This window comes from Talpa occidentalis, unplaced genomic scaffold (assembly GCF_014898055.3).
Source record: "Talpa occidentalis isolate TD23 unplaced genomic scaffold, MPIMG_talOcc4v2.1 talOcc4.11, whole genome shotgun sequence".
NCBI lineage: Eukaryota > Metazoa > Chordata > Mammalia > Eulipotyphla > Talpidae > Talpa > Talpa occidentalis.
The window spans coordinates 64,563,157-64,588,761 of NW_023601104.1; the positions used below are offsets into that span (position 1 = coordinate 64,563,157).

The following is a 25,605-nucleotide window of genomic DNA, read 5'->3' on the forward strand; positions in this document are numbered from 1 at the left end:
TGGGCCTGAAAATTTGCTTTTCTAACAAGATGCCAGAAATTGCTAATATTCCTGGCCTAGGAACCAAGCTTGAAGTGCCCTTATTTTGAAGTATTCCATACTTGTGCTACTACAACAGAATCATCACAGCTTCAAAATGCTCCTACTGAAACATTATACATTTAAGGATAAATATAGCCCTATTTTTTTGAGGATAAAGAGGGCAGTAGAGGGGTAAAAGGAAACTTCAGGAGATTCCCTGTGAAAGGAAAATTCTAATGGAGTTCTTTTTGAATTTGTGGTAAGAGGAACTAGCACTGTTTAGAGTGTTTGGTGATCAGCACTCTGCAGAAACCCAAATTTCACACCTGATGCATCTTCTTTGGGAACAGCATTAAAAGTCAGTGGAAGAAGACTCAGAACACTGAGCAAGCATCCATTCTAAGGAATAGAAAAGAGAGAACATGGTCTGCCTGCTGGTTTTAGAATTAAGAGAGAATAAGACACTGAGAACAAGACCTAAAAAGGCATCAGGCCTCTTGAGTGGAATTATATCAGCTTGAGGGGGTAACAAATCTCACCCTGATTAGTGGAGAAAGTTCTGAGTCACTAGCCCAGACTCTCTTACATCAGAACTACTAGCATGTAGCACTTATTGCATTGTGCCTCCTGGTACCACTGTAATGTGTGCTAATTTCTCCCAACCTTGGGGGCTTAAGGCTTTGGAATTTCCACAGAGTATTCTGTATGTGATGCACAGAGCCAGAATTAAACCTAGATCTTCCATTTTATCCAATTAATATGTCAGTCTTTACCCTGTGATTTACTTTCTTAAAATAGATTTTAAAGAAGGAACTCCAAAGAAACCCATATGGCCAAGAGAACATAAGAATTCTCCTTGCAGGGGAGGCTTAGAAGAGGGGAGTGTGAATGTGAGGGGCCCATGGAATATGGTGGAGGATTATGGGTACTTTAGGGGTGATCATGGTGTGGTAATATACACCTGAAGAGGTGTGAACCTATATCCCCAAGCTACATACAATGTTGTAAGCCTGTTACCTCAATAAAAATAATGCAATTAAAAATTCTCATTGCAGCAATATTGGTAATTGTAAATATTAGGAATTTAAATATGAATCAGAAGAGTGATTACACAATCTAGCTACAGCCACATAATAAAATATAATCCATCAGTGAAAATGAGTAAATCTGAGCTGCATTTATGAACTTCAGAAACAATGTCCAATGAAAAAAGCCAGTATCAGAAGCAGGTATGTACAGTATGATCCATTTTAATGAACTAGAACCAATGCTACATGCTGTTTGTGGACACACACATAAAGTAAAAGAGTAAAAACAGGCATGAGAGTGAGAGATCAAATTCAAGATAATGGTTAACTCTGTAGAGGGAGGCTCAGAAAGAGATAACTGAAGTTTAATTTGTATTTTTGAAAACAATTATAATGAAATATTAAGATTTGTTAAAACTTGTATACTGATTCATCTAATTCTTTATATTTCTTCTTGTATATTTGAGACAATCATTAATAAAAGCATTTTTTTAATTGAGGGGTTCATACAAATGCTGGTGTTTTGCTTTTTTTCTAAAAAAAATTCAAGAACCTGAGGTTACCTCCTCCAGAGTCTGGAGAAGGATAGGAAAGATACAGTCTGCTTGCTTCAATGCTGCAAACTCCTTCAGAAATCTCCCTAAGTGATATTCTGCAACCAAGTATGGTATTAAAACTCTTTGCTTTCTACCTCTGGTTGGAAAAATTTAAATATTAAAAGGGGGGAGAAAATCCCTATAGCTGCTGTCATTGCCGTCATTAACACACACCTCTTGTTAGCACTTCCAACGCTCACAGCTTTTCGCATGTAAGACAGAGCTGATATTTGTAAAACTTGGCCAAATAAGCATGAACCCAAACATTCACAGACTGACACAATGTCGGAAACTAAGATGACTTCAGAAGCTGTTCACATGTCTGCTGCAACAGGCAGAGCTGCTGCACAGCTTTAATACACCCCATGAACCTCTTCTGTCAGCAAGAAAGATCCAATACATTGCAAAGAAAGTAAAAGTTTGGTTATTTGGAAATTTTCATCCCATCATCCTTGGCAGAAATAAATCCATACGTTGTTTTTAAGCAATTAAAACAGAGCTAAGACACAGATGGACCATGAGGGCATTATGCTAAGTGAAAGAAGTCAGGCAGAGAGAGACAAACACTGTATGATCTCACTTTTATGTGGAATCCAAGAAAGCCAACTTGTGAAAATGGAGAGCAGAATGATGGTTACTAGGGGGTGGGGTTGGAGAACTAGGGAGATGTTGGTTAAAGAGATAAAATTTCTAATTAGAAGAGAAACATGTTCTGGAGATTTAATGCACAGCTTTGTGAATATAGTTAACAATTCTGCATTATATACTTGAAAGTTGCTAAGTGAACAGATCTTAAATGTTCTCATCACAAAAAGAAATGGTTATTATGTTATGGGATAGAGGTGTTAGCTAATTCTTAGGTGGTAATTAAGGTGGTAATTTCAATACATAAGTGTATCACATCAACACAATGTTCTATGGCAATTATATCCCAATAAAGCTGAAAAATAATATATAGTCAAGCCTACTGAAATAAATGTACTGGTTGCCCTCAAAAAAGCATTAATATACATGTTTCATTCAGCAAGTACAATACTGGTAAGATATTCCTATCCTCTCCATTGACTGTGTTATGAACACTTCACTAGCAAGAGACAAGTTTTCCCATGTGAGGTTATTTTTTTGGACTACAACTTTTTTCCAGTTACAACAGTATTGCTCATTGTAGCTTTTTTATAAAATATTGAAATGTGAGAATGAAACCACAGGCAATATTTCCACCCAGACACAATACCTTCATTGGCTCATAGAGAACCACATGCAATGGTCAAAGTAGACTAATGGTAAAGTAAAAGGAATGAATTAAAAGAGATCCAGAGAAGAGATGGAAGCTCCTTGCCCCATGCATCCCTTACAGTTGGCTGTTCCTTAATAATATCCTTTGTAATAAATCAGAGACCAGCGAGCAAAAGAAGAAAAAAGTCCAGAGATTCAGGTTCACATTCAAGTTTTGTGTGGAATATGACCTGCGTTTCAGGGTCTTCACAGGTAAGAAGATGGTTTCTGAGAAATTTAACCTAACTCCTAGGTTTCTGTCTTGTACTACTCTGGGGTGGGGGAGGAGGGTTGGAAATTGATGATAAATTATAGCAGAGTTGCCACCCTCCCTCACTCCCCGGTCAACTTTTGAGATGTGAATGGCAGTGACCAGCAGTTTCCCATACTGTTTCCATTTTAAACTAGTCTGATTTGTTCATGGATTCAACTGAAGGTTGCCAATCATATACACTATTAACTCTCAAAGTTACCCACCACAAGAACGAAGATTCTGGTCTCTGTTTACTACTCTGAAGTTTTCTGGTAGACCAAAAACTAGAGTTTTAGAGGCTATCTGAGGAAAGTAAACAAAATAAAAGTAAACAAAGAGGGTATGCAAGGAGTCATTTTATTTTAAAAAAATATTCACACTTGCCACATTTAGTTTTTTAATTGGATAATTTTTTATATCTTTCACAATCCAGCTGTTAAACTGAAAATGGAAATTACAAAACAGATGGTGATAACAAGGTCTGGTTCACAGGAGTTCTAAAGAAAGAGCACAACAATCTGATAAGCTATCCATTTGCTTCAAAAGCCTTTAATAGGCTCATTCCTTATCATCCTACATTCATTTATGCCATGAGATTTCATACAGATGGATGTTAAGGAAATATGTGTGATCCCATCCAACAAGTTACTACCAGCAGGCTGTTCAAGCCATCATTAGTGACAAATGATTAAGAGATAAGGGATTATATTTTAGAACAGTGATTCCCAAATATGGCCAATCAGAGAGTTTTGGAAAACTTCACTTCCCAGTTTACCCTGAAAATGCCTGACTCACAAGAAGGGGGTCGGGAGTGAACTCAGGCATGTCTTTTAATAATGCCAGTGACTCTGATAAACATTAGGGCTGGGAGCATAGGCTTTGAGGGGTGAGAGAAGATGAGAGTTGAATATAGATCCATGACTGGCCCTAATTTGAATTTTAGCAAGGTCAAACAGTGGGCAATATAACTCCTTACCACAGACCTTCGCCATAGTCAGAGGGTGACAATTGAAGATTACAGTGAGATCTGCACACCTGATGAGAAAGGAGGCCTGGAACAGAGACTGAGGTTGGGGGGGTGGAGGAGGGGGTGGATCAAGGGACAAGGAAAGAAGCTGGAGCTAACTTTATTTACAGCAGACAGCAGAAAGGATGAATGCGCTCCAGTAAAAAACAATAGAGGGAGAACTCACAAGAGAAAGTTGTTTCCATATTCTAGAAAAACATAGTTATTTACGAAACCAGCTGGGTGGTACAGTCAACTTACTAGACAACAGTTTCAAGGGTAACATAATCAAGTTTTCAAAAACAATTCTGTACTAGTTTCTGAGCTGGACACAAATACATTAAACTGTGAACTCAGGAAATGTAAGATTTGAGGAAATAAGAGGGCTAAGTGTAAAAATATCTGAAGAATGACTAGGAGTTAAACTATAAAGGCAATAGTTTACATAAAGAAAATATTATGAGTTGGTAGAAAAAGTATGATTATATTGAAGACTAAGGTTTGACCCAAGCCTTAAAGATGGATAAGGTTTGAACCAAGCCTTAAAGATGGATAGAAGGAAAGGAAAAGAGGTTTTCTAGAAGGGTAAGGAAGAGAGTTACTATGTGAAATGAAACATACAATTGGAAAGCAACAAAAGGAAGGGAATTGCCTGAGTGGGTTGAGATGCGCTGGGCAGAAACCAGATGCTCTTCTATTTTAGAGAATTTTGTAATTAAAGTAATTAAAGTAATCAAATTAATTTAATTATATTTTACATTTAGTTCATGACCTCTTTAAGCCTTGCCACACTCTGCATTAGTCAAACTACTGTCATCCCTATTTTGCAGATGGGGAAACTGATACTCTACTGGAAAACATTAAGGATATCCTTAAGAACAGCCAACTAAATAGTTGACGTGAGAGGGCCTCCCGGGTGGCACAGCGGTTGAGCGCTGGGTTGCAAAGCTGCCTGCAGCCTCTGCAGCGCCAGTTTGATGCCTGGCTGCCGGGCGAGGGTCCCACATGGCGCGCAGGTCTCTCCTATCATGCCCACTGCTCCCCTCAGCAGTGTACTTTGTCAGTCTGCCTGCACTGCTCCCCGCTCTGGCTCTGGTGAATTCTCTCACCCTCCCACGCTTCTGACTGTACCTAGTGCTTGTATAAATAAATAAATCTTTTAAAAATAAATAAATAAATAGTTGACGTGAGCTGGATTTTGACCCTTGTCCTCTGACTCCTAGGTGAAAGTCCTGATCACCCGCAGAAGTCTGAACCAGCCTACTAGAAGAATGGACTTTGGGGGTTTGGGGGGACAGACCAGAGGCAGGAAACCTGAATCAGGAGTTGCTGCAGTTCACAGTCAGTGATGAGGTGACAAGGTCTATATTCAAAGACAGCAAAGGAAATGAAGGGTGGAAATATGATCTTTTTAAGGAAAAGTAAAATTGGTCATAAACATGGGGTTCCAGAAGAGGAGAGGGTCAAGCTAACTGCCCACCCCAGAGAGCTGTTCAGAAGGAACAGCCTGGTAGTCAGGGACCACTAGAGCCCAGACCACTGGAGCTCATCAGTCACAAAACACTGTTTTATCAACTATTTATTTGGTTCATATGAGAGGAGATTCAGTAATTTAATGCTACTTTGACCTTTACTTTTTGAAATCAAACTGGAACAGTTTCAGGGGAAAGGAGAATCCCATTAAATCTTCAAACTAATAAAAAAAAAAAAAAGCCTTCTTAAAAAAAAAGGAATTTTTCCATAGAAGTTTATTCTAGGAAACCAGTAAAGACTCGATTTTCAAGCCAACAAGATGTCTTTCCTTCTTCAAAATCCAAATATTTTGTCTCTTGGTTGTGATATCGCATGAATAAAAGAGCATTCCTGCTAAAATTTTTTTCCTTGAATTTAATCAAGTCTTTAGACCTAATTTCCAGTTTCCAGGAATATGAGAGCTAGAGAAACAAGTTAAATGGAAACAAGGAGAAAACAATCAAACAAGTCCCAAAGGCACAATATTTTACATGACAACTGACAATCTCTGATAAATCAGTGTCATGGGGAAAAGAAAGGAGGTAGCAGGAACTCTTCTAGATTAAAACCTAACCATCAAATGTAAATGTATGGCCCTTGAGTAGGTCCTGGTTTGAACAAATCATGGGAGAACTGGGGAAATCTGAATATAGATTTAGGTATTAAATGACATGAAGGAATTAATCATTATTTTTTCTAAAGATAGCATAAATGGGTAAGAAGGAAAACACTTTTGGGCCTCCCCTGGTGGCGCAGCGGTTGAGCGCTGGGCTGCGAAGCTTCCCACAGCCTCTGCAGCACCGGTTCGATCCCCAGCCGACAGTGAGAGTACCACATGGCGTGACAGACCTCTCCTGCCACCCGCTGCTCCCCTCAGCAGTGTACTTCATCAGTCTGCCTGTTCTGTTTCCCGCTCTGGCTCTGGTGAATTCTCTCACCCTCCCACGCTTCTGACTGTACCCAGTGCTTGTATAAATAAATAAATGAATCTTTAAAAAAAGAAAAAAAAGAAGGAAAACACTTTTGGGAATAAAATCTCACCTCTAAATATGTCTCTGATTAGCTTTTAGTTAAAGACTACACTGTGCCAATATGGGAAAACATTAATTTTGAATCTATGTAGTAAGTATAAAGCTATTCATTACACAACCTTGTCTACTTTTGCTTGAAAATTTTACATAATAAAAATTAAAAGTAAAATGAAATGTCATGATTTTTTTTTTTTTACATTTTAAAAAGACAGGTTTATTTAAGAAGGAGAAAGAAAAGGAGAAGCAACTGCATAGTCACTGGTGAGCAGGAGAGCTGTATTTTGCCAGTGTAGAAATTGTACTCTAAATGATCTTAACAGGGCCTCCCTGGCTCAGCAGTGTATTTCAGTCAGTCTGCTAGTTCTGTTCCCCACTCTGTCTCAGGTGAATCCTCTCACAGTGCCTCCCCCCGCCCCGTGGCTATGGCCTATACCCCAGTTCTTGTATGCATAAATAAATAAATCTTTTGAAAAAATAAAAAAATAAATGATCTTAACAGAGAATATCAGTTTTCTTGGTGTCACTGTTAAACAAATGAATCCAACAATTCCTCCTTTAGTTGACATGAAGCCTCACTAATAGATTAAAACCTCACATGCTAGTCTGACTAGCTTCTGCTTATTCTTCTAACAGGAGGTCTACAATACTCACAAGGGGAAAGTATTCAAATAAAGGCTTTAGCTAATCAAAAAGACTACCGGTTATAAGATCATAGACCCTAAAGAACATACAGATGAAGAACCCCTTTCATAAACCTGCATCACAAGGAAAAAAGAGAGCAAGCAAGCTCAGGTACCTGTTACCATAGAAACTACCTGTGAGTCTTGTGTGTTTCAGAGATAAACAGCACCTCTACCATGGAAAGAAGTCTGCATGCTTGCTAGGATATCACCTGTCAGCTGCTGGAAGTCAACACAGTGAGCACTGAGACAATTCTGAGGATACGCCCATGCTGCAAAGACCTCAGTGTGACTCTCTTCCTGTGGACCATAGCAAGAGTAAAGTGATTGGGCTAGAGCCATAAACCAGTTAGTGGGGCTGTTGTGCCCAGTGCAGATGAGTTGTCCTTTCTGACACACCAGAAGAAGTCTTTTTTGAACACACTAACAGCTTAAGAGACACCAAATGGACGTAGGAATCACATCAGTGAACAAAATATTTAACACCATAAATATGAAGCAGAAAGATTTGCATCTTCGTCTTATAAACCACTTTACTTGTAAGGGCCCCACTCTCAAAAAGCTCCATTTATGGTGGTACAGAGGGAACAGGAAGAAAGAAAAAGATGGGTATTAAAATCAAAGAAAACAGCATGAAATAGGCATGGCCTCGACTGAGGCAAATCCTAAAGATGCTAACAGCTGGAGGCTGACAGCTAACTACTTGCATCGGAAAGGCAAGTTGTTTCTGATAGCCAATCAGACTGGCAGATCTCCATGGCTGTCTGTGCACAAACAAAAGCACTTACATTTTGAAGGAGGTGGTCATTTAGGAGGTATGACTTATAGCAGCACTGCCTTCAAGTAATCTGTAGTCCAGCAACAGTCTCTCAGTTGAATTCCAGCATGTAGAGACTTTATCTTTGCTCATGAACATCTGACCAGGAGTATATAAACTATACAATAGATATAATTGCATTTTATGCTATTTCAGTGAGAAATTCTTTGTTTGGTACATTTGTCAATAGCCTCCATTGTACCTGGCCCTGATTCCAATGTAGAATAAATAAAATACATCATGCAAGAGACATGCATTTTTGGGAAAGCACTTCACTGTAACAGCATTTAGACCAACTAGATGTCAAAAAAATTCAACCCAGAATTCAGAAACAGCAATTTTACTCACCTAAATCTGGTTGCTTATTTTATAGAACTCTATATAGGCAATAACTGTTGATAAAATGTGATCGAGAGCTGAAGGGGATCAGTGGGAGGAGATTCTCATGGTTAATAGCCCAAAACTAAAAATAGTGAAAAAAATTAGAGGAAAAAAGCAGATAATAAGGTCAAATGTTGTGAAAGAAGCTTCATGTAGACTTCTGCCTTAGTCTCCAGCTCCACTGTGTGAATGAGATAGAATGGTTTTTCTAGACTAGCTATATATATAAAATACTTCAATGTCCCTCAAGAGGAGGTGGTGATGGAAGAAAAAAATGCAGGCAGGCAAGAGATTAGAACATAGGACATCGCAGTCAAGGTGAGAAAAGACAAGAGAAAATCAGGCAAGAATTTTCAGAAGAGACATATTTTAGTAAAATTATGTTGGCATTAATCTGTTAGAGCAGGACAAGCTGGGAGGCAAGGCTGCCAGTAAAAGCCATCACTGTACTTCAGGTGAATGATGACTAAGAGTCAGAGCAAGACAAGATAGGACAGAGTCTAGAGATACTCAGGATACTCAAGACATAGTACAGGACACAGAACACAAGTAACCAGGAACATTAACGAGAAGGAGGAATCACAGGTAAAGTGAATGATCAGGTTATAAAGACTAAACAAAGGAGCAATGAGTTCACTGTAGTTCAGATGAAGTTCCTTTTTTTTTCTACTTTTTTTAATTTTATATAATTTTTACATCATTTTTCATTTTTGAACAATGTATGCATTTTCATCTTGGTTATATTTCCCATACAATTTCCACCCCTTTTATTTTGACCCTAATCCCCCTCCCCAACCCCTGCCCTATAGTGTGTCTCTGGTTTATAGTTGCTTGTTGATTTTGATTTTTACTTTATTATAATTAGTCTTTTTCCTGGTCCCTTATTTAGGTTTTCTAAATTCTTCCTATGAGTGAGACCATCCGGTATTTTTCTTTTCCTTTCTGGCTTATTTTGCTGAGCTCTCCTACACTGCTGGTGGGAGTGCAAACTGGTCTAACCACTATGGAAAGCTGTGTGGAGATTCCTCAACCTGCTAAAGATGGAGCTTCCATATGATACAGCAATTCCACTCCTAGGTATTTACCCAAAGGACACAGAATCATTCAAAAGGGCACTTCACCCCTATGTTTACAGCAGCACTATTTACAATAGCTAAGCTATGGAAACAACCCAAATGCCCAAAAATAGATGATTGGTTCAAGAAGATGTGGTACATATACACAATGGACTATTACTCAGCAATCAAAAAAGATAAACTCATGTAATTTGCAGCAACGTGGATGGAGCTGGAAGGGATCAGGTGAAGTTCTTTAGAAGGGCTTATTGGACTTTAAAAACAGAAAGGTGCTCATCCTAATGCCTTTTATAATGATCTTTAAAAAAAATAAACTTAGGGCCTCTCTGGTCGTGCAAGGGGTTAAGATGCAACTTATGAGGCTATCTGCAGCCACTGCCACATGAGTTCAATCCCCGGCCAGGGAGCTACCCACATGGCTCAGCAGACACCTCCTGACTCGCCTGCTGCTCCCCTCAGCAGTGTGCTTCAGTCGATCTGCCTATTCTGTTCCCCACTCTGTCTCTGGTGAATCCTCTCACTCCCCACACCTCTGGCCTGTACCCCAATACTTGTATGCATAAATAAATAAATCTTTAAAAAATAAACTTAGCTGCTTTAAAAACATTTAATGTTAACTCCATGGTACAAAAAAACTCTCAATAATAGTGTATTATTTTTGCTTCAGAATCATAATTGTAGACCACAATGTTTTCTAAATTAACATGGACTACTTGTTTAAAAAAATAATACTCAAAATGAATTTTCTTCTAGATTCACCTTCAAAAACTATGTCTCCTCATCTACGGTTTCAAGTCTTTCCACAAAAAACCACCTGCCTGATTTCTGACCACAGAGAACCCCATTTGCTCCTCTGCCCAGGAACTTTGTCCTGGTCCCTGCTTGCAAAGACCATGGGCTGTTTGTGGACCAGTATCAGGCCAACTGCTTCCCCTTTTTAGGACAGGTTCATTCATAGAGCTGGTATTTTGATAAATATATGCACACATTTAATGTATCTTCAATTCTAACCTTCTTAAGAAAATAAAAATAAAGAACTTCCAAATGTAAGACTTCGTAACATTCTAGAGAATGACTTACTGGCTCACATAAGGCTCAAACAGGTCTTTTCTAGCTTTAAAATGATGTTAATATGGATGAATGTTAAGTCATTATGCTAAGTGAAACAGGCCAAGGACGAAGACAAATAAGGTATAATTTCACTCATGAGGTAACTAGAATAGTCAAATACACAAAGTAGAATAGTGGACTGGGAGGGAATAGAAAGTGATCAGTTAATGACAGGCCTCAATTGCCTCATCTATGAAATGGGGTTATAATAGTACTCTTTCATCTCAGAGGGTGTTGTGAGGTTTAAATGAATTAGCACATATAAAAGCACTAGGAAAAATGCTGGAAATATATGAAGTGCTAGCTACAGTCTGTACTTGTTAACCACGAGTGCCGAGATTTGATTTAAAGGTGTTATTTAGTAGCCTAAATAGCTTAATGTATTAAGAAGCTAAATTATAGGGCCTCCCCGGTGGAGCAGCAGTTGAGCGCTGGGTTGCGAAGCTGCCCGCGGCCTCTGCGGCGCCGGTTCGATCCCTGGCTGCTCCCCGGCCACCGGAGGAGGGTCCCACATGGCGCGCAGACCTCTCCTGCCGCCCGCTGCTCCCCTCAGCAGTGTACTTCGGTCCTTCTGCCTGTTCTGCTCCCCGCTCTGGCTCTGGTGAATTCTCTCACCCTCCCGCACTTCTGACTGTACCCAGTGCTTGTATAAACAAAAAACAAACAAACAAACAAACAAACAAACAAACAAAGAAAACATGCCTCTATTAAAAAAAAAAAAAGAATCAGCTAAATTATAGACAAATTATAAAAAACAAAAATTTTGATACATTTTCCCCCCAACTGATAGAGTCAAGTGAGTTTCCTTCTTGGTGTATATCAAGATAGCAAACTGCTGGGTACTGAGGTGCTAGGTTGCTAGGTGTTGGGTGAATAGAAGAGTGTGGAAACTCTCAGGAGGCAGCCCAGCTTGTGGCATCTCATACCATCTTTTGTCAAGTGGGAGGTCAGACTCATTTTAAAGAGGTAGAAGCTGAAGAGACTTGGGCTAAATCACTTACCCGAAGTCACAGAGCAGAACTCTAGTGTGTGTTTGACAGCAACACTCGTGTTCTAACCAACATCGTGCCCCGCCAGGTATTAAGTGCTAGATTAGAATTTCATAAAAAGAGTCATTTAGTGTGTGAGACTCATAATACACAGGGATTCTGCTTTTCTTCTTGAATTCTGGCAAAGAAAAAGTCAAGTAGTTATAGTTTTGAGATATTTCTTAATATCCTAACTTAAAGATATTTCAGGAAGTTTTCAGTGAGGGGAATTTATAAAACTTTTAGCTAAATTCCATTCAATTCTAAGATGGAGTAATAACTAACAATTTTTCCCCACTTATATTTTTGAGTAAAATATTTGAAAACCAAAGAGTTACTTTCTCTTTACTACTGAATAGTATTCCATGGTGTGGCTGTACCACCATTTGTTTAATCATTTACCACAATAAGGAAATCCGGGCTCTTAACTTTTATAATAGCCTAGGCAAGACAGGTATTACTACCATTTACCAAAAGGGAAAGATGACAATTAAGGTTAAAGACATGCCAGTAATTATAAAGATGATTAAGAAACAAGGTTACACTTAATCCCAGCCTCTTTCTATGTGCAATAAAGGTTGCGGTAAAGCTCAAGCTTGCAAATATATACAACCATTTTTCCCTAACTTCAAATAAAGTTTTTCAGTAACAAGATTTATCTTGTCAACTAGCCATTGGAATAATAATTACACGCTCAACAGTGTAATTTCCTTATACTTATACTGTTTTTATTATAAACAATGAAGTTTCCTTATAACTCCAATAATGCAATGGAGTATCAAATTTCTGGATTTTTGCCAACATAATAAGGAAACTATATATCTTGGAGTGAACTGTGAGCATTTCTCTCATTAAGGGCAGGGTGAGGCATCTTTCCATGTGTCTAAGTATCACTTGTATTTCCTTTCCCATCAAGTGTTTACAAGTTTTGCCAATTTTATAATTGTGTTGTTGGCATTTCTGTCACATTCATTTCTAGCATCTCTTTTCATATTAGTGTGGTTGGCTACCATCTATAAAATGAGTTGCAAATTTTTTTCCCAGCTTGTCATTTGACTTCATTTGTGTCAGTATTTCATGTTAAAATGTTTAATTACTTACAGCTAAAGCTACAATTTTTTTCTCTTATAACTTCTAAGAGCCTCCCCAGTGGCACAGCAGGTTGAGCGCAGCGCTGTGAAGCTGAATGCAGCCTCTGCAGTGTGGGTTCGATTTCCGGCTGGCCAGAGAGATACACACATGGCACGGCAGACCTCTCCTGACTTGCCCGCTGCTCCCTCAGCAGTGTTTTTGGTCCTCTGCCTGTTCTGCTTCTACTTTGTCTCTGGTGAATTCTCTCACCCTCCCATGCCTCTGGCCTGTACCCCAGTTCTTGTACAAATAAATCTTTAAAAAAAAACCCCAAACTTCTAGATGGAGTCATAATTAGAAGGAGCTCCACTGCAGAATTAAGGGAATATATTTAAGGTATTCACAATCCATGTATTTTAAGCTTTATGTTAAATACTTTCAAACTTATCTAATAGTTGCAAAGATAGATTAAAGAGTTTCTGTATACTTTCTTCATAGAAAAAATGCAATCAGTAAATTCAGAAGGAATTAAAGAACCAAATACTTCTAGTAAATACTGGATATAGACAAACAACAATGACTACTAAAATCAGTATGTAAAAGGCTGCAGGGAACTTTGTAGACAGATTAGGCTGATAACACCTAAAGTTGATCAATGTTAACATCACAAAAAGAGACTAGATATTTTGCCACTTCTAAATGGGAATACTTTAAAAAAAAAAAGATTTATTTATTTATGATTACAAGAACTGGGGTATAGGCAAGAGGTGCAGGGAGTGAGAAGATTCACCAGAGACAGATGGGGAGCAGAACAGGCAGAGCTACCGAAATACACTGCTGAGGGGAGCAGCGGGTGAGACAGCGGGTAGCTCCCTGGCCAGGGATTGAACTCATGCTGCAGTGGTTGTGGATAGCTTCATAAGTTGCATCTTAACCTTTATGCCACCAGGGAGGCCCCTTCAGGGGAATACTTGCTGCCACCATCTATGAGCTATTTATAACTAAATTTCAAGGTTTTTTTTTGGGGGGGGAGGTGATGAAGGCAAGTCTCAACTACTAGTGTATAGGCATGTTAAACTAAACCATGAGAAAATAATGAATACTATCCAGAAAGTGGAAATTCTATAGGGTAGAAAACAGTTTCTTTAACAAGTTGTTAGGGGATAAAAAGAAAGAGCAAAGTATAGCAACAAAACTTAAAAACATTTAGCAAATACAACATGTGAATCCTTGTTTGAATCCTAATTCAAATAAACCATTTAAAGAGACACACCTGTGAGAAAATGAGAGAAATTTAAATACTGATTAAATGTTTATATTTAGGAATTACTAATAACTTCAAGTGTGATAAATTTAAATCTTTTATTTCAGAGCTCTGGTATTTGCTTTGGCAGCACATATACTAAAAATTTATTTCAGAGCTCTATTTTCTCTCAGTCAATGAAATGACCTATATGGTATTTGTTTTCAAATAATTCAGTGAGTGGAAGGTGTGTTAGCAGGAGAGTTGAGGCAACACAGACTTCTGTTAACTGTTGAGGCTGGATTACAGACACATAGATCAACACTATGCTATTTAAATTTTGTGTGCATATGAATATTTTTACAAAAGTTTAAAAATTCACTGCAATCCTGACAGATTATTTTCTAAGGATTCTTCCTGTGAGAAGTTTAATGTGCCATGGAAAAAGTACAGTCCTTCAACTGATACCTTCAAATAACATGCTGGCTGGAGATAGACTGGCCACTTCTCCAAATTGATGAGTTTCTGTACTGCAGGATTCTAGAAGCACACAAAGATGTCTAAAGGATGACCTCTGGCTGGAAAGAGTCCAGGAGACCCAGTAGGAATAACTTTTGTGACTTATAAAAATATATTTGTAAGTTCCTTACATTTTTCTTTAGTATATAAGATAACCACCATTTTATCAATATTTATTGAGGACCTATGCACAGAGCAGATAAGAGAAAGACAAATGTTAAGAAAGGGTTTTTGTCTTTAAGAAATTGATCCGCGGGCCTCCCTGGTGGCGCAGCTGGTTAAGCACAGCGCTGTGAAGCTGTCCGCAGTCTCTGCAGCACAGGTTTAATTCCCGGCCGGCCAGGGAGATGCCCACATGGCGCAGCAGACCTCTCCTGTCTCGCCCGCTGCTCCCCTCAGCAGTGCTTGCGGTCTGTCTACCTGTTCTGCTCCCCACTCTGTCTCTGGTAAGCCCTCTCACCCTCCCACACCTCTGGCCTGTACCCCAGCTATTGTATAAATAAAAAAATAAATCTTTAAAAAAAAAGAAAGAAAGAAATTGGGCCTCCCCTGGTGGCGCAGCAGTTGAGCACTGGGCTGCGAAGCTTCCCGCAGCCTCTGCAGTGCCGGTTCGATTCCCGGCTGCTCCCTGGCCACTGGAGGAGGGTCCCACATGGCTCACAGACCTCTCCTGCCGCCCGCTGCTCCCCTCAGCAGTGTACTTCGGTCCTTCTGCCTGCTCTGCTCCCCGCTCTGGCTCGGTGAATTCTCTCACCCTCCCGAGCTTCCAGTGCTTGTATAAATAAATAAAGCTTAAAAAAAAAAAAAGACCCTAGTGCCAAATACAGCCACATTTAAAAAAAAATTGATTCGAACATTCACCAAGTGTTGAGTAACTTGTTGGGATGTAAAGATGAGTTCAGATCACTCCTAAACAGAGCTAAAGAGACCTAAAAAATTGCCAATTTGGCTACAACAGGACAAAAATCTACTGAGTGAATGTCCTCTTGATCTTGAGTGTAACAAATTACTTCAGCTCAAATACTCTGGTTAACCCAACACAAATTATTCCTCAATTTAACTGCCATGCACTCAATAGAGAATGTAGAATTTAGGGAACATATTCATTTGCAGAACCTGAAATTAAGAATTGTTTCTATAATCCAAGATTCATAATCTAGGATTCATCCAAGATTAGATAGTTGCCCTCTTCTGGTAAATTTTAATATTGCAGTCTGACTCAACCAAAAACTGGACTCAAATTACCAAAGTATACTTCAAGTAAATCCATGAAGGAATGTCCAGGAATGGAAGAGTTTCTAGAACCAGACAAAGAAAACAGCAGAAAAAATACAAAAAGGAAGGAGGAAGACAGGAAGAGGAGATTCAAATTAGTAAAATATTATGAGTCAAATTAAATAGAATGTCAGAGGTTATGATGAATCTTATTTTCTGCCATCCTCTCAGAGTCACTAATTTCAAGATTATGATCTTGGGCAAATTCCCTCTGTGCTTCACTTTCCTTATGAATTAAATGGGAATAATATTACCTTCCCAAATAAGGCAATATAAGAAGTCAAAAGTGTTCAGCACATAGTAATCAGTAGTGTTTGCTATCATTCAGATGTCACCTCATGCATTCACATTTCCCATCTTCCAACATAAATCAAGTTCCTTTGCTAAACACTCTCACTGAGCTGTGTCCTTTCTATCCTTTCTCAATCTATAATCACACATTTGTTCATGTGATTCTGATGAAAATGGTTTTGTCTGATCAACTTTAAGTTCCATGAGGGCAAGAACCCTATCTGGTTTTGCTCCTCCTGTATTCCCAAGATTCTGTGCCAAGCCTGGTATGCAAGCAATTTGCTCAGTAAAACTGTAAAGTTCTCAGTCAGTATTATGAGGGATAGCATTTAGCATTTAGAGTGATAGATTTAGCAAAGATAGGTTGAAGTCTTATATTGCAGGGGAGGAGGAGAGAGAGGGATTTGGGGGGGACAGGGGACTGAGGTGATGGTGCATGGGTGCATTGGTGAAGGAAATTCTATGGGGACTACACCTGAGGGGGTGGTGGGAAGCAAATATTGTTTAAAAATGAACAATGATGTAAAAAAATTTTAAAAATACATTGAAGTCTTAAACCTTAGAATGTGACCTTATTTGGAAATACAGTCACTGCAGATTTAATTAGCTAAATTAAGACAAGGCATACTAAAGTGACTCTTAGTCCTGTGTCCTGATCTCCTTACAAGAGGGAAATTTGGATACTGACAGAAGCAGAGACTGGAGTAATGCAGCTGCAAGCTGAGGAACACCAAGGATTGATAGCTTCACCAGAAACTGGGAAGGCTGGGACCTTACAACATTCGGAGGGAAAGCTGGTTCTACCAATACCTTGATTTCATTCTTCCATTCTCCAGAGCTGTGAAATAACAGATTTCTGTTGTATATACAGTTTGGTTTGTGGTACTTAGTTACTTAGCAGTCTAATGAAACAAATGCAAATACCAACTTAAACTTTGTTATTTCAAAGATATGTGTAGTGACTTTTTTCTCCTATGCCACAAAAATTGTTTATAGATAACACATTTTTTAAAGGAGCTATTAGAACTAGTTTTTCTCTTCCATTCTCAATAATTCAACAGCTTTAATCAATTTTGACTACTTCCAAATTCCAGTCATATGAAACTCCTTATTTTTTTCTTCTTTATTCACAGAACTAGGTCAGATATAAGTTTTCATTAATAAAATTAATTAAAACAAAATTTATTATTAATTATTTAATCAAGATTTAAATGAATTGCACAACCCAAAACAGCACCTCTCAATAATGAGATTAACTTCCATATAGTATACTTTAAAATAGGACATGAACTCAACTTTCATCCATGACATGGAAGGGGCCAGTAAGTAATCTCATTTTTTGCCCCTCTTTCACACCTTAGTTATAATTTTTAGTTTACCATAACAGTCTAATTTGGTAAATCAGAGGTTTGTAAAAAAGAGAGAACATATAGGGAGTGTTAGCACATTGCAGCTACAAAGTAGCTAAGATTCATTTTTTGTGTATAAACAAAGTATCTATTTGCCCTGTATTATCTTTAGAGAATAGACATCATCCTTTAGTAAAAGTATGTGAGGCAGGGATATGACTTCTCAACCCTAGTGGGAAGACAGTCAAGAAGTTCATAACTGGGCCTCCCCGGTGGTGCAGTGGTTGAGTGCTGGCTTGCAAAGCTGCCTGCAGCCTCTGCAGTGCTGGTTCGATCCCCAGCCACCAGGCGAAGGTCCCACATGGCACACAGACCTCTCCTGCAGCCCGCTGCTCCCCTCAGCAGTGTACTTCATCAGTCTACCTGTTCTGTTCCTTGCTCTGGCTCTGGTAAATTCTCTCACCCTCCTGCGCTTCTGACTGTACCCAGTGCTTGTATAAATAAATAAATAAATAGATAAATAAATAAATCTTTAAAAAAAAGTTCATAACTGAAAGTAGATATTTAGTGTGATCATACTGTAGTAAACAGGGTGTTGATTTATAATGCTGCACACCTAAAACCTATATAGTACTATAAACTAATGCAACCTCAAAAAGAAAAAAGGTTAAAGTCCATCACTCACAGTGCCATCTCCTCACACTATGTTCTATACATGCTCACACCTTTCCCAAATTTGGGGAAACTGTCAAAATTATGAATGAAAACTGTCTTGGCAGCCCGGTTATGGTAAGCCAAAATCTACTTTAACTAGAAATATGACAGAAGCATCAAAACCCTGTGTATTCTCACAAACTCATAAAAAGGTCAATACATGGGACAAGTTTTATGCACTTAAACTTTGGTAGATAAAGCTTCTGAAAGATTATTCCCAATTACATCCAGGAAAGCAGAGGAAATGGAAAGGGTCAGATACAGGGATGAAAAGATAAAGGACTACAGGGAATTTAGTTAAGTATAGGTTCTGAGTGAAAGAATAGTGGAAATACAGGAAAGACTTCTTTTATAGAAAGTAGACCTCGCCACGGGAAAACCTGGACTATGTAAGAGAATTAGAAATGGCTAAACTTAAATGAGATAGCAATAGTTACTAATGAGTGGATCCAAGGATCACTGTGTGATGCTATATTAAAAGAACAATCACTTGCTGGCGAGGATCCCACATGGCACGACAGACCTCTCCTGTCTCGCCCGCTGCTCCCCTCAGCAGTGTATTTCGTCAGTCTGCCTGTTCTGTTCCCCACTCTGGCTCTGGTGAATTCTCTCACCTTCCCGTGCTTCTGACTGTACCCAGTGCTTGTATAAATAAATAAATAAATCCTTAATAATAAAAAAAGAACAATCACTTCCTGGGAAAGGTGAAAGTGTCTCCTCCAACCCAGACCACCGTCCCAGCCACAAGCCACAGCGAGGAGGTTAAGTGTAACAAGAAGACTTGCACAACCCTGACACAGCCCCCCTCACGGGTAACCACAGATGCTCCCATGGTAAAGCACACACTGAAAGCAGGGGAAAGGTTCACCAGACAAAGGTCATGAAAAGAAACTGCAGTGCAGGAAGAACCAACAGAATGCCCAGCAAATCAGAAGTTAGCATCAACTGAAAAAGTAATGATTTGGAAAATGTTAAGTACCAACTTATTTTATATCTTATAACATTTAGGTCAACACTATTAGCCAGAAATTAATATACAGAGATATAAAATATATAAAGTATCTTTGTTGACAAGATGGAAAGGCAACAGTTTTAAAGAAGTTTGTTTCTATCCAAAAACAATCCATAAGGAACCCACAACTATTCTAAGTGCTCTCTAGAGAAATAAAAATTAGAGATTGTACAGGACTGTTTCCTCCATTACACTCTTCTATTTCCTACAGATTTTTTAAAAGATTTATTTATTTATACATACAAGAATGGGGGCACAGGCCAGAGGTGCGGGGGGTGAGAGGATTCACCAGAGACAGAGCAGGGAACAGAACAGGCAGATTGACTGAAATACACTGCTGAGGGGAGTAGCGGGTGAGACAGGAGAGGTCTGCTGTGCCATGTGGGTTGCTCCCTGCCCAGGGATCGAACTCGTGCTGCAGAGTCTGTGGTTAGCTTCATAGGTTGCGTCTTAGATTTAAAGTATCCTTCCTTCTCTCTTCCATCCACGCTGGCCCAGGCACTGGGCCACCACCATTTCAGGTTCATTCTTTCAAGTTCAACGTGGTCCTCATCATCCTCTCCATTCTGTTTTGTCTTTAAGAATTAAATATCAAGTCCTTTGTCTAGGTAGAGGTTTTTGAACTTTTGACCATAACCCATAGTAGGAAGTACATTTTACATCTGGAACCAGTTTATACCAAAACTCATACCAAAATTCATAAAGCCTATATCATTTTTACAAATAGTAATAAATTAACACTTAACCTAGGAAATTTCTGCTACAGAATGAAGCATTCTTCTGAGTCATTAGTCCTATGGCTCATGGCTTTACAAGTTTCTAACAATATACCCTTATTACAAATGATAGATGGATCTCCTTCATTCTACTCCACTTTTTTTATGCTGGTAACCCATTAGATCACAATACAATGATTGATCTCTCTTAGTAGCATGTAAGCAATTCTATATTCAGACTACCTAGATTCAACTACCAACTCTACCATTTGTAGACTGTCAACCTCTATGCCTTTAGTTCCCATGTCACAGAAATAAGAACAGTATTTTCCTCAAAATTGAGAACTGCCAAAGACCATCCACATAAAGCACATAGAACATAAAATTTATTCAATGCATGGCTTTTAATAATTCTTTTTTTTTTTAGAGTCTGTTTTGGTTTTTTTTTAAAGATTTATTTTTTTTAATTAATTAATTTATTTATTTATACATGCACTGGGTACAGTCAGAAGTGCGGGAAGGTGAGAGAATTCACCGAGCCAGAGCGGGGAGCAGAGCAGGCAGAAGGACCGAAGTACACTGCTGAGGGGAGCAGCAGGCGGCAGGAGAGGTCTGCGCGCCATGTGGGACCCTCCTCTGGTGGCCGGGGAGCAGCCGGGGATCGAACTGGCGCCCCAGAGGCCACGGGCAGCTTCGCAACCCAGCGCTCAACTGCTGCACTACCGGGGAGGCCCATGGCTTTTAATAATTCTTAAGCATAGAAAGTCCCAAAGACTTCAGTAAAAAAAAAAAAATTTTTAGAAAAAATAGAGAACTAACAATATGGCAAGCTACAAAAATAATATTCAAAAATCTCTTGAATTTCTATATGTTAATAATGTTCAACAGAAGGAGAAATCAGGAAAACAATCCCATTTACAATTGCATCAAATATAATTAAATACCTTAGAACAAATTTAACCAAAAAAGTGGAAGACCTTACACCAAAAACTTTAAGACTGTGTTGAAAGAAATAGAAGACACAGAGGGTCTCCCTAGTGGCACAGGAATTAAAGTCTTAGTGTTATCAAGCTATCAACAGCCACTATGGCACGGGTTCAATCCCCAGCCAAGGAGCTACCCACATATGGTGCAGCAGACCTCTCCTGTCTCACCCACTGCTCCCCACTCCCCTCAGCAGTGTATTTCAGTAGATCTGCCTGTTCTGCTCCCCACTCTGCCTCTGGTGAATCCTCTTGCTCCCCACACCTCTGGCCTACACCCCAGTTCTTGTATGCATAAATAAATAAAATAAATCCTTAAAAAATTGTAAAAAGAAATAGAAGACACAAAAAAGATGGCAAGATAGTCCATGCTCAGATTGGAAGAACTAACATTGTTAATTACCTAAAGCAATATGCAGATTCAATGCAATCCCTATCGAAATCCTAATGACATCTCCACAGAAATAAAACAAAAAATAATGAAATTTATTTTGAACTACAAAAGAACCCAAACAGCAAAAATGGAGGTATCATGCTCCCTGATTTCAAACTCCCCTACAAAGTAATAATAATTAAAACAGCATGATATTGGAATGAAAATAGATAAATGGATCAATGGACCAAAATTGAGAGCCCAGAAATAAAGCCACACATATTTGGACAACTAATTTAGGACAAAAGCGCTAAGGTCATATAATGAGCAAAGAAAATCTTTTCAATAAATTCTCTTGGAAAAACTGGACAGTCACATGCAAAAGAATGAACCAGATCACTAACACCAAACAAAAGAAGTAACTAAAAATGAATTACAAACTTGGATATAGGATCCGGAGCCATAAAATTCATAGAAGAAAACATAGTGAAACATACTTTGACACTGACCATAAAGATATATTTAGGGAACCAACTCCAAAGATAAGGTTAACAAAAGCAAAAATAAATAAATGGAACTACATAAAACTACAAAGCTTCTGCACAGCAAAAATAAAGTAGAAGTGCCATATGATCTAGTTATTCAACTTCTGGGTATTTACCAGCAAAACTATAAAAAAAAAACTAATTCAAAGTGATTAATGTACCCTCACATTTACTGCAGCATTATTTACAATAGCCAAGAGCTAGAAACAACCTAAGTGCCCACCGACAGAGGAATGGATAAAGATGTGGTATACACACATCAGAACACCATTCAACTGTTAAAAAAAAAAAGATGAAACCCTGCCATTTGCAACAATATGGATGAAACTAGAGGGTATTATTGTGCTATAAGTCAGGAGGAAGATAAACACGATAAACACCATATGATTTCACTTACATGTGATATATAGAAAAATAGATGAACTAAGCAAAAATAAACTTTTAGACTAAAAGACCAATTAGTGGTTACCAGCAGGGAATAGGGAAGTGTATAAGGGGACATTTGTATGGTGAAGGGTAGAATGGACTTTTTTATTGGTGAACTTAATGTTGTATATACATTTTCATGAGGCACACCTGAAATTCTTATAATGTTTTAGTGCAATATTATTTCAATTTTTGAAAATGGGGGAAAGTGTCTTCAATGACCCATGGACTTTTGAAAAATTGTGGTATAACATACATACATAAAATGCATCTCTTGCTTCATTTTAAAGTGTACTATTCAGTGGTATTTAATACATTCACGATGTTGTAGAACCATTACCACTATCTAGTTCCAGAATATTTCCATCATCCCAAAAGGAAACTCCCATTAAGTAGTCACTCCCCATTTCACCCACCTCCCCAGACTCTGCTTTCTGTTGATAAGTGCATGGACTTTTTAATTAATAAATTAATACTTAACTAGAACAGTTTTCTAAGGTAGAGTGAAATGTTTTTGGGGTTTTTTTTGAGTCATTAATCCTAAGGCTCATGAGACAAACTTCTGCTAATCATTGCTTAAGTAAACATTGCTTATCACATGAGATAATTCTGTGACCTGAATTGGGGTCAAAAATCCCTCCCTCCTTTGAATTCTGTTAGGGTAAGATTCCCAAAGCCTGAAGGATACTCTGGCACAGAACATTTTCTCCGTCTGTCTACAGGTGGCAAAATGAGCTAGATTCTGAGATGTTTCTTCACTACATCGTGGAATGCCACTGAATGATAGACTATTCACCTAATAAAGAATGTTTATTCTTTATTCATGGCATTTAGAAACTCTACTTTGAAACTCCAACCTTTTGCCATTAAGAGGTTAAAAAAAAAAAAAGCAAACTTGGACACAGATCTAGAGTTTCATTTCCAGGCTTCAGGATGTAGTATTATTTCCTTTTTGAGCTCCACCCTTCTCACTCACTGATTTCCACCCTTCCTTTTGGGTGTACAAGGCTGGGTAAAAATAACTTTGTTCTTCCCTGGATCTACTCGGGGAGTTGCCAGAAACTAGATCAGAGAAGTAACTGAGGCAGGGAGCTTACCTTGCTGGGAAGCACAGCAATTCTTTGAGAAATGGGGAAAGCAGAAGGTTTCTTAGGCCAAAGAAATGTCACCAAGAAGCAAGAAAGATATGAACCGGACACAAGTCTTAGCCCCAGCTGTAAAAGCCAGAAGCTTTTCTTTCTCTCTCTTTTTAAAGACCAACAGCACTCACCCAGCAAATCTGCAGCAGTGTCTCATTTTCCATTTCCCAGTCCACTTTCTCCTCCCTCAGCAGTGACAGCTTGCGCCCCCTTGAGTGAGAAAGTCTGACCGCCCCGACCGCACTGGGCCAACCTGGCTTGTGGGGCACGTGCAGAGGTGGGGGCAAGTAGGGAGATGCGATTCTGAGTTTCAGAGGGGGTCTCCAGGTAGGAGTCTTATATTACGTTGGGGTGTTGGGGGAAAGAATGGGGAAGACTTTAAGCAGCAGACAAGCGCAAGAAACCACAAGCCCCAAACTCTGGGGAAGCCCGTGCCAAGAAAAGTGCCAAATTCTGGAAAAAAGCCTCAGCTGTAGTGGACTTGAGACGGACAAAAGGGATTACAACTCTCTGAAGACCCGGGGCCCTGGCAGGTCAGTGAGAGCGCGGGTCTCAGACCTGGCAGTGAAGGAAGACCCCGGGGCGCTCAAAGCGCACGAAGCAAAAGCTTCACCCAAGACCTATCAAAATGTGGGATCTCAAAAAAGGAGACCTAAAAGGTCAGCACCACCAGCGGCAGGCGATCTTTATCAAGGGTAAGTCTGGGTTCCACAGGTGCCTCAAGCATCCGGCCCGGGGCGCTCAGGCGAGAATGGCGCAGGGCAGTAGCTGGGGAGATGTGGGGTGGATAGCACAGTGATCGCGAGCCCACCAGCGCAAGACCCCTGCGTGCAAGGAGCTGGGAGGACCCCGCGATCGACTGCTATGGGTACCCCCGGGGGAGAGGCCAGGACCCTGAGATCGGCTGCTATGGGTACCCCCGGGGGAGAGGCCATGGACTCTCTGGGCGCCAGATATGCGCCCCACGTCGGGCCCTTGCCTTAGGAAAGCAGCTGGCCCACGGCCTAAGGCGGGGTTCGGAAGGTGACAGCACTTGGCTCCGGGAGAAGAGTGTGGCAACTCGGGAAACTTCCCAAAGCGCCTCCCCCGCGCCCCGCGCGCAGAAACAGCCCGCGCGGACCCGAGTGGCGAGCACACTGACCCGAGATGGTCTCCTGGTAGCCCTTGGTGAAGAACTGCATGGCCGAGGCCGCCCTCCAGGGCGTCTTGAGCAGCCCCTGCCGCTGGGGGTCCTCGCCCAGAGACCTCAGGATGGACGAGTAGGCGGTCACCAGGTCCGGGAAGTTAATATCATTAACCACCTCTATGCGGGGCCGCTCGCCCGACCAGCCTTCCACCGGCTGAGGACTCTTGGTCTCCCGCCGCGGCGGCTTTTCCGCCGATCGGCTCCGCTCCGGCCGCTGCGGCTGGCCCTCGGGAACCCCATTGCTGCACCTGGCGCCCCGCGGTTTGGCCGCCACCGGGCCCTTCTCCATGGACCCGCTGCTGCTCGGGGGGACCGTAGCGCACTTCGGGGGCTGCCACCAAATTTCGCCGGCGGCCGTGGGCAACAAGCTGTGACCAGAGTCTCCAAAGGAAGGAAAGTGACCCAACACGGACTCTCCCAGGGCCACGGACAGCGGGAGGTTGGAGAGCGCGGCAGCACCGCCTTTTTATGGGCCGGCTCCTCGGCCGGCCCCCGGGGCGTTTCCATTGGCCGAGGCCCCTCGCGTCACAGCTTTCGCCCCGACCCGGTCCGGCCCTCCGCCCGCGCCTGTGCGGCTCCTCGGGGCGCTGGGTGGGGAGACAGACGCGGGCTCGGGCGGTGACGGCCTCCCTGGCGCGCGCCTCCAGCGCCTGGCGCGGGGGACGAGTTAGACTGGCAGGTGGTTGCAGGAGGAACCGATCCCGGGAGAAAGCTGGTGTCCCGGGAGGGAGACTCGGCAGGGGGAGGCACGGTCTGGACCCTTGTTCTGGTAGAGCCCAGAGGACCGGGCGCCAGAAGTGCACTGGTCACCTCGCCCTCTGAAAGATGGACAGACAGGTGGTCTCGCCAAGAGAGACGGGGTTAGGCTGTGGGTAAGAAAAGCAGCTCTTCTGCTTTTAAGATAAGAGAATAAAATCACTCGAAACCCCTGGTGTTCATTAGTTTGAGT

At 40.5% G+C, this 25,605-nt stretch overlaps 1 protein-coding gene across 2 annotated transcripts in view; it reads right to left on the reverse strand.

The window, feature by feature from the left end:
* GCH1 (GTP cyclohydrolase 1) overlaps positions 1–25,081 on the reverse strand; it is a 44,686-nt gene extending 19,605 nt beyond the window's left edge. For both annotated transcript variants that reach the window (XR_005123756.2, XM_037503379.2), the window contains exon 1: positions 24,612–25,081. Coding sequence is in view for 1 of the 2 variants with exons in the window: in XM_037503379.2 (XP_037359276.1) it covers positions 24,612–24,945 (334 nt within the window). In the remaining variant the exon portion in view is untranslated. The remainder of the gene's footprint in view (positions 1–24,611) is intronic.
* Between the last annotated feature and the right edge of the window lie 524 nt (positions 25,082–25,605).